This window comes from Myodes glareolus, chromosome 21 (assembly GCF_982192425.1).
Source record: "Myodes glareolus chromosome 21, mMyoGla1.1, whole genome shotgun sequence".
Classification (NCBI taxonomy): domain Eukaryota; kingdom Metazoa; phylum Chordata; class Mammalia; order Rodentia; family Cricetidae; genus Myodes; species Myodes glareolus.
The window spans coordinates 44,515,218-44,529,242 of NC_142046.1; the positions used below are offsets into that span (position 1 = coordinate 44,515,218).

The following is a 14,025-nucleotide window of genomic DNA, read 5'->3' on the forward strand; positions in this document are numbered from 1 at the left end:
AAATCACATTGCTTTCTAGAATTTTCTTTTTGAAAACCTTTATTATAAATACTTTATGTTAATATACTTTAAAACAAACTTCTTATGTGTTCAATTCTACTTTTCTGGTGTGCCAAGTGTTAAATTCTAGATGCTGCTAAGCATGAGGAACTGAAGACAAAGGCTGTGACCCTGAAGAATTCAACTCAGAATGTCCGTGGTCATTTTTCATATAATGATTCATTATATAAATGATATTTTTCATAAAATGATTCATTAACTGCTCCTAAAATCTCCAAATGTATACTACTTTCTTCCTCATTTTTGTCAAGAAATTTGCTGCTTTGAATCCACTTTCTTCTACAAAATGTGTGAAAGGTAAGGAAATAAAACTGGTGAAATGCAACTGGACTCAGGGATAAAGAAAAGCAAATTTCTTTCCTTCATGGGCGAGCTGGTGGGAGGGAAGATATACCTCAAGTGGGTCTTCTCTTTCCCTCGGAAGTAGCTTTGGGTCATTGAATGTGGTTCGAAAGACATTTTAAAAGAAAGTCTTGACAAATAGCTATGGTGAAACGGCAAGGAGAGTTATTACATAAAGATATGGAATTTACATCCTTAGCTATTTTTTTTTAAAGGACTGAAAGAAACTAAATTGGGCAGGATTAGTTATGAGTCTAGAAATAGCGAACAGAGCTATGAGACTTCCTTTTCCATGGTTTCTCTGAAAGCACTCTTCTGGGGGTGCCTTGTATTCCCCTTTTCTGAGCAGATGACAAAAAAAAATATTCTTTTTCCGTGGGTTTTCTCTCCCTATCTTTTATCACTGGGTGCACAAAAAAAAAAAAAGTCTCTAATGATGTGCTTTTTATTTCTATCTCAGTAGGGGAGGCTGTAAGGAAGGAATTAGCATAAGCAAAGATAGCATGAGAAAAACAAGGCCAGGTTCCTTGTTTTGTGGAAATGGCTAACAAACCTCAGACTTCCCTGTGATGTCCAGAGAAGGCTCCTGTTTATGGCATCTTTAAAGCCCGCGGGATCTTGGTGGTCCACACTTTTCTACAGTGTCCTTGTATCGCTTATTTTCCCATCTCACCGGACAGGAAGAAACGCGAATACAGAAGTGACACGGTGATTTTCCCGGAGAAGTATGCTTGGTTGTTCACAGACATTTGCACCAGTTTAAAATGCAGACCCACAACCGAGTGCCTTGGTAAACTACGTTACCTACTCTGTGTCGGTGATGCTAAATCAGCGTGGAGAACATGTGCAAGGAGCTTGGAGATGCCAGGCACTGGGCCCATGTTGATTCTCAACAGCCAGTTCTTGCAGGAACATTACTTTAGAGAGGTTGAGGAGTGATCGTATTGAAGGCTATGCAGTGTCCTCATGAGCTCTGTGTCAAGTAACCTCATTGAATTTCTGCCTCTGCCTAAGAGCCCCCTCCTTCTCCAATCATGTAAATGACTCTGGTGAATCGCATGCAGTCAATTACAGAGGATTGTGTTTTTCTTTGATGCTTAAGAAAAAGATTATCTTAGTAGAAATGAGTAAAATGTGTTCTTGATCACAATTTACGTTTTAATTGAAATTTAGAGATATGTTATTAATTTGATTTAATGGCAGAGTAAAAAATAAAGACTTCAAAGGGGGAAACCCTGGTTGCTTGTCTTAATCAAATGAGCATCCTTGTAGACACTTTCTAAAAATAGCTCAGACGGTATCTGCACTGGTTGCCTTGGAAAATGTTGCCATAGTTGCAAGACACATTTCTGCAAATGGATGAACAGAGGGTAAACCTTCATTTTCAGAGTTCACAATTTCCCTGGAGTCTACACTTGACCTCAGCACTAGGAAGGCCAGAGTCAATTTAATTTTTTTTTCTTTTTAAAGTTTTGGTTAAATGAACCCTTCTTTGGGATGACAAGTTTCAGAATACAAGGGAGTGAAACTGCCTATTGATAATTAAACGAAACGGTCAGAATCCAGCAGCTTAATCTGCAACAGTTCTATCTACATTTACATATCGAAGCTCATTACTAATACACAGCGTTGCACTTTGAAAGTTTCTGGGGAATAATTTTTTTTCAGTGAATCAAGTTTTTAAATTCTTCACTGGTTAATTATATTAATTAGTCATGTTAAATGCATGTCATCTTGACTGAAGCTTTATGTCACCAATTCCATTTGTCAATAGGCAAGCATATTTAGCGATGCATTATCAAGATAATTATTTGTGACTTGAATGTGAATTTCATTATGAATTTTTGAAAACACGGATATTTGGAGATGTTAAAATCTTCTGAAAATATAATTTGTTGAGCACAGAGAAGAGTTAATTAAAAGTTGGAAGAAGAAAAATTATAAAGCGAACGGCATTTGAATTCACTGTCAGGGAGAATCATTATAAAGTCAAATAAAAATCTCAGAAATATCTTTAATGACTTGTCACTTGAGAACCTAATATTCAAGAAGAAAACGTGTTTTTACAAAAATTATCTTAAAATCATTTTGTACATAGTAGGTATTGTTCAGTGAGCTCTTCAGAATTTTGACTTCCTGGATACAACCTGTTTTCTATTTTTAGTACTACCCCAAATCCATTTTCATAAATAACTAAAATGGGACATTTGGTAATCACATCTAATATTCTATTCTTCCACTGTGATGAATGAGATACTATTTCCATGCATTTCATCAAGATTTTAGGCTGTCTAGAAGACATTTGCATATGTTCTTAGCTTATTGCCATGTGAAATCATGACCAAAGCTTATGTGACATGGTAGGGAAGGTGGGGAAGGGAACTCTGGGAAACTAGCGACCCTCGCCATCTTGCCTCAACAACACTTTGTTGTTGGACAGTCCTGTGGAATGATGGTGATGACCATGACTGTCTGCCTTCTCAGTGACGTATTTTTCTATCCTTCTAACAAAGAATCCTGGCTTTCTTCATTCTTTGTTATAATCTTTTGATGCTTCATAATACCATCTTTAAAAAGATTTATTTATTTTTATTATGTGTATATATGTGTGTGCTGCTTGTCTGCATGTGTAGCACATGCATGGAGAAGCCAGAAAAGGACATTGGATTCTCTGGAACTGGCGTTACATGCATTGGTGCACCACTAGATGGATGTGGGAGATAGAAACCAAGTTCAGGCCCCGGCAAGAGCAACAAGTGCTCTTAAGGACCTAGCCAGCTCTCCAGCCCTGTGAGAGGCCTTTTCAATTTCCACATTTAAATTTAGTAAGTAAACAGTTGGAAAATAAAACCTAGCAGAAGATATTAAATAGAATTTAGGATTCGATCCCAGAAAATTTTATTTACAGATTATGGTTTAATAATCATAATCAGTTGATTAGATAACATTGATTCTATCTTAAAGATGAATAAATTGGGCCCTCGGGTTGATCAAACAATTTACCCAAAGTCATATAGGATGGCAGAGCTATTTTTATAATCCAAGAAGTCTGACCCACATCTCTAAGTTCACTTTAATAGCAAGATCTAGCTAGATGTAGAGATCTGGTACATTGACTGTTTGTCCAGCAACATTTTTAAAGTGCTGTTTTCTATCCTTTATCATAAAATCTGAAAACTAAAGCACACTGCTTAGTTCTTGTGTATTTGCTACAACAAATCTTGTGGACGGAGCTTCTATGTTATAAAGTTATTAAGGCTGAAGTTAAGAATTGGTACTGAGGATGTATATATATATATATATATATATATATATATATATATATATATATATATATATATATAAAGCTTAACTTGCTAGCTGTCAACAAATAGCCTTCGGGGAGAAGACCATACATTCCTTCTCTGGGTCTTCTGAGGAACATGCCTAATTGCATAGAGGTTGATGTCCAGAGGTATTGATATAAAAACCTAGACCCTCTCCTCCCCCAAAAGACATCTGTGACTCTGAAAAGAGAATTCTTCCACCAAGTTGGGAAGAAAATTCCTCCACCAATTAAACATGGGAGGATCGGACCTCTGCCCCACCCTCCCCCCTTACTGGTTAATGCTGGCTCATCTATAAGGATGACCTTTAAGCCGTCTCTTAAAAAGGGTGGACACTGATCCTCCCTCTCTATAACCAACAACCTGTCAACGGCTCTGTTCTTCTTATTCTTACACTAAGTCTAATTGGCTGTAAAAACCTCCCAAGCTAAAATTTTTGGATGGGCAAAACTCATAGGCCATCTTTCTTTTCCCTGAGACTTTGTAGTTATTTTCCAAGAACTACAGTTCCCAGAATCCCAGGAAGTCACCCGGTCTTTGGGCAGGGGAGGCTTACAGGTTAACTTCCGGTCTCACGTCAGAAGAACCTGGACTCGTGCAGTTCTTCGGTTTTGAAAAGCAAGTTTCCCATCTAGTGATGAGGAGAGACAGCTGACGCTCAGTTACCTTTGCAAGAGTGGCTTCTTTTATCCACGTGAATTCTTCCTGATGGGGGCACTGTTTCTTCACCGTGGAGTCGGGTTGATTTCACCTTTCTTGGAGTAGAATCTACGGTTCCCAAGAAGAGTGGCTTTTGTTCATCATCGAAGGAGGAGATGAAGGACGACGACCTGCTTTTCCTTTCTTCGAAGGGCTTCTTGGAACCCTGATAACGCCTTATTGTATCTGTGGAATCGTCGGGATCATTTGTGCTGTTTTCTTTGCTAAAATCTATCAAAGAGAGGTTATTTTCATAGTAAAAAACCAAATGTGGGACTTTGTGCACATTATACTAAATGGCTGTAAGCAAACTGCTGTTTACTCGTGGAAAAACGTAGTTGTACGGAGGCTGCTAAATTCAAGGCTTATTAGCTTATCTTCATGAAGTAAATCACTCATTTCAAAATTTAAAGAAATCAAGCAAGAGTGAGTTTATGTGGAAGAAAAATGGTATGAAAATTAAAAATCACACACAGTCAAGTCTTATTTAGTCTTAGAATCAAGCATATTATCTCTTGAGGAAAGTGGGGAGACTAGGGAAAATGTGTCCTAATTCTAAAAGATCACCAACGATACAGCTTGTTATTCTTTTTTAACCTTTATGCCATATCATCTGTGACAATCATTCACACATTGTAAAGGTCAAATCTGGAAGTCACTTTCGGAAAGTCAGGCAGCTGGAGTTTCAACCTTAGCTTAGTAAATGGCCTTGACATTCCAGGGAGTTTGGTTGTGTAGCACCTTGCAAAGAATATAAGGCTTAAATATAGTAATTCAGGTAAGTTTCTTTACCTAATTACACCAAGGCCACTGATGCATATTGACTACTTCAGAGAGAAATGTCAGGATAATTTGAGCCCCAAACGTTGTCTTAGAACATATTTCAGCAAGAAAAACTCAGAAACAAATCTCCGAACTTGTTTCTATTAGTGTCCTGGGGAGAGAGTGCAATTCTCCATCTGGTTCCTGCTAATAACCAACCAACAAAACTCCAAGAGGTATATCATTTTCTGGAGAAATGTTGAAGACGGTGTCCCTATCCTCTCTGTGCCCGATGTGCTCATTTCGTTATTTATAGAAGGCCAGATGAACAGATTTAAGGCCACTCCAGAGAAACTTCCAACTGCTTTTCAGAATTCCCATATGGCAGAGAAATGAAACAAGGATACTCTTTTCCCTCCTTTTAAACAACAACTTATAATTTAAAAAAACAGTATTAAAAGCCAGAAAGCAGCTCAAGGTAAAAATGGTCAGTGTTTAAAAAGAAGTTTCATCTGAAATTATGTGGTCTGTCAGTCTAAGTCTAGCAAATGCAGAGAGCCTAATGTATTTTCTTAAGGCATCACACTTGTTCGGCCATTCCATCAATGCTGTGAACACTGCACACCCTCCCGCTGTCCAGCAGGATAGTGATGACTTCTACTCCGAGATTCATGGGTCGCCACTCAACTATCAATCTAATTGTGAATATTCTGGTCAACACATGCAAATGTCCTTCTCTTCAGGATCATTGACCCAACTCCCCATAGGCTTCCAGACTTCATCCTTCTCATCTTTCTCTATTTTCTTTATCTGGTCATCTGAAGAACCTTCGGGAATTACCACCAACCTTCTCCCCCTTTATGAGCATATCACTTCAATCCTCAAAAAAACAACTATCGCCAAATTTATTTTAGTAAGTTTGAGAAAAGAATGAAAGCTTAACTTTTCTCAGTTTCCCTGTTTCAGATTTCCACAGCCTGGGTCTCAGTTTCACTGTTCTAAATTCTCACAGCCTGGGTTTCCAGTCCCAACTAACCCTTTTGTAATTAATAGTCTGGGCAGAGTGGTATTTGTATTAACTCCAGCTTCCCGTCCTCTTAATATTGCCATTCTTTGTAACTGTATCATGGAATTTCCTCCTAGAGGAACCAAATTTAAATTAACCTAACCATCGATTCATGTGCCTCTTATCCAAGTGTGGGTAATTATAGTCAAGACGTATCACCAGTTACTAAGCTAAGTTGTCACATTTGATATGTAGTTTTCTGTAAATCTTCAAATCCCTACACGTGGCTTGTCTCAGTAGTTCAGAGTATTTCTTGATCTTCCAACGGACCCAAGTTTGGTTCCCAGCACTCACAGATTTCTATAATGCCAGCTCTATGGACCTGACAACTTCTTCTGACCAGCTTTGGCACAAGGCATGCACATGGTACACAGGCATAAAGGCAAACACTTGAACACATAAATAAATTTTTAAAATATTAAATCTCACACGGAAGATTTCATGTCTCCTTCTACAAAGACCCAACATTGACTTACTAACTCATGGCTTGATTTCAGTTGTTTAGACATAAGATATTGGTTAACATGAATGAATTAAAACAGGCTGATTTCAATTTAAGAGAGATACACAGACTGTAATGAGTAAAAAATTACAAATATGTAGCTCAATAGTTTAAAAATGCCATTTATTTCATACACATAGGACTTACCTCTTGTGACAATTAGGTTTTCTTGTTTGTTTTCCTTTTTGTTTTTGTTTAGTCAGCTTGACACAAACTAGAGTCATAGGGGAAGAGGGACTGATGTGGGAGGTCCTTCTGTCTATTTGTTGATTTTATTGGTTAATGAATAAAGAAAACTGGCTTGGCCTATAGTGTGGGAGGAATAAGGTGGAGTAGGGAGAAGCAATGGAGCCACTGGAGACAGAAGCTGGGAACATTACCTGGTAAGTCACTGCCACATGGCGGTACACAGATTAATAGAGATGGGTTAAATTAATATGTAAGGGTTAGCCAATAAGAAGCTAGAGCTAATGGCCCAAGTAGTGATTTAAATAATATGGTTTCTGTGTGATTATTTTGGGTCTAAGCTAGCTGGGCGGCCGGGAAGAACAAGCAGCCTCCTACATCAAGGGCCTGGCCTGTGGGGAATTTTCTAGCTTAATTATTGATGTGGGAGGACCCTGGCCACTGTGAGTGGTTCTACCCTTGGGCGGGTAGAACTGGGTTGTACAGGAAAACATTGAGCCAGGTAGTTCCTAGTTGTATAGGAAAGTAAACTGAGCAAGCCATGGAGAGCAAGCTAGTAGGCAGTGTTCTTCCCCAACCTCTGCTTCACCTTCCTGTTCTAAATTCCTTATCATCTCTCCATGCCTCAATGATGAACTCTAAGCTGTAAGCCAATTAAACTCTTTCATCTCCATATTGGCCCAGTCTTTTATCACAGAAATCCCATTAGCAAAAAGTGCAGGCAAATGAATCAAAAAAATAAAAATGAAAAAAAAATTGATGTTCTTGAATGTTTCTGCATTCCACTAGATTATTGCAGTCTGTGTGAACAGCTGCTTTGATAAAGCCCCCTCCAAACAAGATTTTCTGTTTAATACTAGCTAAATTAAAACTTCATTTTCTGTCATAGAAAATGGAAATAGAAATGACAATCTACTTGTAGACTGAAAATAGAAACTGTCATGTTTAGTCTGGTAGCTGACAGGTGTAATCCATGCGATTGAGCTGTTGGTGTGCACTGTTATTAGCCTTCAAATACTAGATTTTGATGGCCTGTCCCATTTCTGCCTTTCTGTAGAGAAACTGATTTGATAACCATTAAGCAGGATCATGAAATGCCTTTCTTCATTCTCCTCATATTCTGCATAGGTATTCCAAATATTGACAATATATGGTGATTGCATTCTGAAACAAATCTGAGGATATTTATGTTTCCCCCTTTTGTAGAAATGAGACCACATAATCACCTGTTACCATTGCTTTACAAAGAAGGATTCTTTTCTACTTGTTTAAAGTTGATCCTTATTTTCTGAATCAGAGGACCACAGGGCCAGAAAAGCTTCCCCCTCCCCCAACAGGACATACTTATACAACATTTGTGGCTTTTCTTGTAGGTAACTCTGTAGCTTTAGGATGAATTCGAGTTAATGAAATTCAACTTTTTGATGGAGTAGGTGACCCAGCTGCCTTACGAACGATAATAGAAAAAGCTTCTATGCCAAAAAGTCTGAGAATAAATTCTTAAACTCCCTCTGTCTTTTACGAGTTCTTCCTTTCAGATTAATTACAACTTTTATTAGTCAGACCCAACAGGGAGACATAACTCTTGGTCAAAGAGAGACATTTAATGAGGTTTCTAGGCATTTGGGCTTTATGTCTCCCACTGGTGACAATTTGGAGGTAGTCTGAGTACTCTCCAGCTGGTTAGGTTAGGAAAACATTTCCTTGGGAACCTAACGCCAGGAATACACTTCTTCACTTGTCATCAAGTACCTTAGGCTTAAGGGGGACCCTAAAGTAGGCTTCCATACAAATACTGGATAAAATAGTCTTATAAACTTCTTACAAACTAAAAGAAATGATGCGTTCTGGGAGATGTCACAGTTTTATTTAGGACAAATAAGTTCTAAAACTCTGTAGTAAAGCAAGATAATGACAGTTAACCCATGGCGTGCTTAATCCTTCCTGGGAGAAATCTTAAGCATTCTTTCCACACAGAAGAAAGAAGTAATGGTTATGCTTGTGGCAATAACTTCTCTCCCCCCTCCCCGGACCCCCTGTGTGTGTGTGTGTATGTGTGTCTGTGCATGGATATTCAAATATTGCTTTATATACTACAGTTACAGTTGTACACAGCTTTTGCTTTTCAACCATGCTTGTTTCTAAAGATCTTGAAAAGAAAGACAGGTTTCACATATGTGCCACTAAAATGGGTAATACGTGTCGTGCTGTTTTGGGGCACATCTATTTATTTATTAAGACATATGTTGCCAGGTTGGCTTTAAACTCACTAGTTATCCCAGACTGTCCTGAACAATGTGTATCACCCTGATCCTCCTTCCCAAGTGCTGGGATTATAGGCATACATCACAGTGATTGGACATTATTTCTTTTTGATAAGGACAACCTGGAACCCAGACATCAAATTATTTTGCCACTTTATTTAAAAGATTGATTTTTTTAAAAAAAATTAGCTTTATATCCTGCCTTGCACATAACATAATTTTAACAATATATGCATTTTTCCCCTTAGTTACTTTCACTTATGTTATTTTCTTTTGAGGAATACTATCAAAGTGTGCTGGATTCTAGCATACAATATGAAATCACTAAACATATAAAGTAACACGACTTACTGTTATCAGTAGAAAAGGAAATCGTAATGGTTTCAGAGTACTTAGATAGTGCTCTGAGGAACACTGAATTTTTAATCTAAAACGTCAGTCTCTGTTCCCTACGTTCAGTGTGGGACTACGTACACCCACTGAAAAGGGGTGATAAGCATCTTTCCAATGATTTCCCTACAGTTGGCTGTCATAGGCAAGCCTTTTAACACCATTTTCTCCTGTATTGTTTAAATATTTGTTTGCTGTTTTTCATTTTTGGCAGTCTGTTATTGATAACAAGCTTTGCTATGATTGCCAGCAGCTGTAGGAGTCCTCTGATCTTGGGGAGCTGATTATTAGGTTTCCAAAATGAAGACAGCATATGTATTTTTCTTGTAGCAACAAGTCTAGGATTCCAGGAGAACCTCTACTTGGCTAACTGGGCTTATTTTCTTTCTGATTCCACATATTTTTCAGGTGAAACTTCATTGAGACTAATTACTTACTGTATCTTTGATTTTTAACATTTTGGAAAGGGGAAGGAGGGAGCATGTCCATGAAGGACGGATAGAAGCCAAAGTAGGCACATCTGCTGATTCCGAGTGCGAACTTGGGCAGGGACAGCCAAGCTTGAGCTGTTCTCCAGAGGCTCACACTTTCTGTTCCCTCCTCCTTTGATAATGAATCAAGGCATCCTGTGCTTTAGGTGAAAAATGCCCCAGTAGTTTCTTTTCCTGGAAATTCACAGTATCAGCAGGTGCGGTAGGTATGTCATGGTTGCTGCTTTTACAGCCCCAGCAGGCTCTAAATAGGAAAACCAATTAAAGAGTTCCCCCTTTCTAAACTATCATTTTTTTCCTTGCTTACCGTTTTCTACAAAGACAGAAAAAGAAGTTCTACAGAATTCAGTGGAAATCTTTATTTTTGCTGCTAATCAGTAAAAAAGGGAGTAATAAAAAATGGGAAAGCAGAGATAAAGAGACATTAGCTGTAATTTAGAATTATTTGGTTTGTCTGTTAAAACTTGTGAAAATTTTTTTGTAAGCAGAAAGAAACTTTTTAAAACTAAAAAACAAAATATAACAAAACAAAATAGAAAACTGGTTTAAGTACCTAAGAGCATTTAGTACACAACAGATACTCAATGATTGTTTTATAAGTGGATGAGTGATTGGCTTATATCTCCAACATTGCTACTATTACTGACCTAATTAATGGTCATCGGTACTTCAATCATCTATTAGTAACTACTTTTTTTTTAACATGCTGTCTATAGAAGGACTTGAGCATAACACTCTAAATATTTGATCATGTAAATCTTATTGGTATATATACACATATGTATGTGTGAATGCTTGAGTATGGAATGGTACCTTATGTACACATACACACATATATATCAAAATCCAGCTATGTATTTCATAGTTTACTATCCACAATACTTTCTTTCTGTGTTAATCATGCTACTGTGCTAGTATTGTATGTATTTTATTGTGTACACATAATATTTTAAATGAACTATTCCCAAGACCCATTCATCACTTTAGGAGACTTGAGAGTAAGCATAATCCACCTTTGCAGACCACTTAAGTGGAAGTGATTTTTCATTGTTTCCTTCAATAGTTTATTTTGCCCATCCATTGCAGTTTCCTTGGCAACAGAATACATCACTGCAGCATCATTTTGCTTCTTGTTTTAAGTAGCACGAAGAGGACCAGGAGGACCTTTATCCAGCAACAGATGGAAACAGAGGCAGAGACTGAGCTCCCAAATCTAGTTGAAGAGTGGGAGGAGTGAGAATAGTAGCAAAGAGATCAAGACCATGATGGGGACACCCACTGAAACAGTCTACCTGAGCTAATGGGAGTTCACCAACTCCAGCTGAACTGGGAAGGAACAAGTATAGGACCAAACTAGTCCCTCTGAATGTGGGTGACAGCAGGGCCACTAGCAGTGGCACCAGGATTTATCCCTACTGCTGGTACTGGCTTTTTTGGAACCCATTCTCTTTGGATGGATGCCTTGCTCAGCTGCCTAGATATAGTAGGGAGGGCCTTGGACCTTCCCCAAAGAAATGTGCCTCTGTGGATTGGATGGGTGTATGAGTGAGAGGGGTAAGTGGAGGGAATGGGAGGAGGGGAGAGAGTGGGAACTTGGTTTGGTATGTATAATGAAAAAAGATAGTTGTTTTCTTTTTTTTTTAAAAAAATAAAATATATTAAATAAAAAAAGAAGATTCTACTTCCATCTTGGGAGTTCTAACATCTCTACCTATGCTGATTGACCCTAGTCATAAGAGATCCTAGGTGTCTGTCTTGCAGAAGTTAAAGAAGGAACTAACCCCAACCTTCAGATTTACTGTGACATTTCCTTTTTGTTGGGAAGCGGGTTTATTTTCTCAGAAGAAATCTGAAGCTCATGAAGACAAACTACCCACATTAACAAATTCCTTATGTTTAACTCAGCTTGGCAGAGGTTCTGGCCATTTTTTAAAATATGTTGTTTGTACATGCTGAAAACATGGACATCTTGTTGAGAAGGCATCCGGAAAATAGGCAGGATTCTACTTGTTTACCTATCTCCTATGTCCGAACTCTTCTTGTTCCTGTTGTCTATGTAAGTTGTTTTTATAAGATGTCAATGCTCTTGGAATACTACCTTCAAGGATCTGTCTCATAGGAGCAGTAAGGTAACACTGTAATCATTAGTATATTCCCTGTGAAGCTTCTAGTTTATTCAACCCTGGGTTGTTCAGTATCAGAGAATCCTCTGGAAAGTCTCTACTACTGTACATTGACCTGTTTTATGTGCTTCCCCCCAGAAGACAATTTTATGTGACAAAATATGAGATGACTGGTGATCCAAAGAGCATTAGATTGGGGTGACAGGGACTAAATTACTTTCAGCAGAATTTTGCACTTGCCAGCAGCAGCCTGGAATTCCAAAGGCTTTGAAAAAGGCTGTGAAGCTCTGGATAATGGGAATTAATTGTATTTTCACATTGTTGAACTCGTGGTAACACACTGGCATGCTAGAGAACTTCAGAACGACACAGGAAGGCAAATCTCCTGCTATCTGCACTTTCTATAAAACAGGTCTCACAAACTAAGGCCGTGATTAAACGGAATGTTTTCAACGTCAATAGGAATGTCTGAGTACACGAGCCCTTGTGAATTGTGACCCGATTTCGGGGCCTTATCAGAAGATAAAAGCGTGAGATTATTTGCCTTGAGAATGAGGAAACCGAACAAGATTGAAAGAGGATTTAATAAATCTTCAACCCTATGGAGAACAATGGTCCACAGGCCACACATTGCCAGACTGGTCTCCATTTCCAGTGAGATAAAAACAAGAGATTAACACCAGGATGAGGGAGTTAGATTAACTCTATGGAAAAACCGCTTGACATCAGGGATGCTGTTTTAGAAAACTCTACCAAGAAAATAAAGAAGGTCATTGCAGAAAATATTTCCTATTTATGAGCAGTTAATGAAGTAGTTAAAATGATTCAACTATTGGTACAAGACAGCCAATATCTATCAGATGGGATTTTTTTTTAGGGGATCTAAAGTTTTATAGAGATAAAGAAGAAACCAGTCATGCCAGTAACCCAAGCACAGGGCACGGTTTGGCGATATCACAAGAGGAATGCACTTTGGGGATTCATAAGGAAATTCCTGTGCATTTAAAGTGATCAAGACAATGCTCATTAAACACATCACAAACCACAAATTTAGTGAGTGAAAAACAGTCTGGCCTGGTTGCATGTGAAGGTTTCCTTGGATTTGTGGGTGTCCGTATGTTTTAGGAAAAGGCTGAAAATCTATCTCCAGGAATAACATATGCAAGAACACAGAAACAATGTACATAAAAAAGAGAGAAGAACTTAATTCACTAAAAACAAATAGCAAGCTAGCAGGTGATAGCTCCAAGGGAACAGAGTTAAAAAGAGAACTTGAAATATGAAGAGAAAATAAAGGTGGAAAAGGGTTACTCAAATGCCATTTTATTTGTGTTTTTTCTCTTCCTCCTCCTCCTTCCAGTGGCTTAATCTGTTTTGAAAACTGCAATCCTCTTACCTCTGGAGTACTTGGGTTATGGAAATGTACAATTTTGCCTGGTTCATATGTAATTTCAATAGATAATGCTGTACATACTGCAAGCCCCCGAGTCACAGGGTACAAGTATATACCATTTTTATGAAGTTCACAATTCACAGATAGAAAACAATGAGCAGTAGTGTCTTGAATAGCTACAACTGAAATCAAGACTTAGAGGAGATGAACCTCAGGGCAAAGGTGAGGAGTTCATGGGAATAGTTAAGGGGAATTAAAATAGTTAGTATAAGATAAAAGACTCAAAGAAGTAGAAAAAAGCCAATTCTATTACCAATACACAGGACAGGAGACTCTGTTTGATTCAAGGAAGAGCAATTGATAGGTTACCAATTCCTTTCAGTCAGTCCTCAATACTAAATAGACTCAATAGATTCTCTAC

General features: G+C 38.1%; 1 protein-coding gene across 3 annotated transcripts in view; it reads right to left on the minus strand.

The window, feature by feature from the left end:
- Kcnh7 (potassium voltage-gated channel subfamily H member 7) overlaps positions 1 to 14,025 on the minus strand; it is a 433,159-nt gene that overhangs the window by 10,540 nt on the left and 408,594 nt on the right. For all 3 annotated transcript variants that reach the window (XM_048426222.3, XM_087900009.1, XM_085681045.2), the window contains one exon: positions 4,395 to 4,658. In XM_048426222.3, the coding sequence (XP_048282179.1) occupies positions 4,395 to 4,658 (264 nt within the window). The remainder of the gene's footprint in view (positions 1 to 4,394; positions 4,659 to 14,025) is intronic.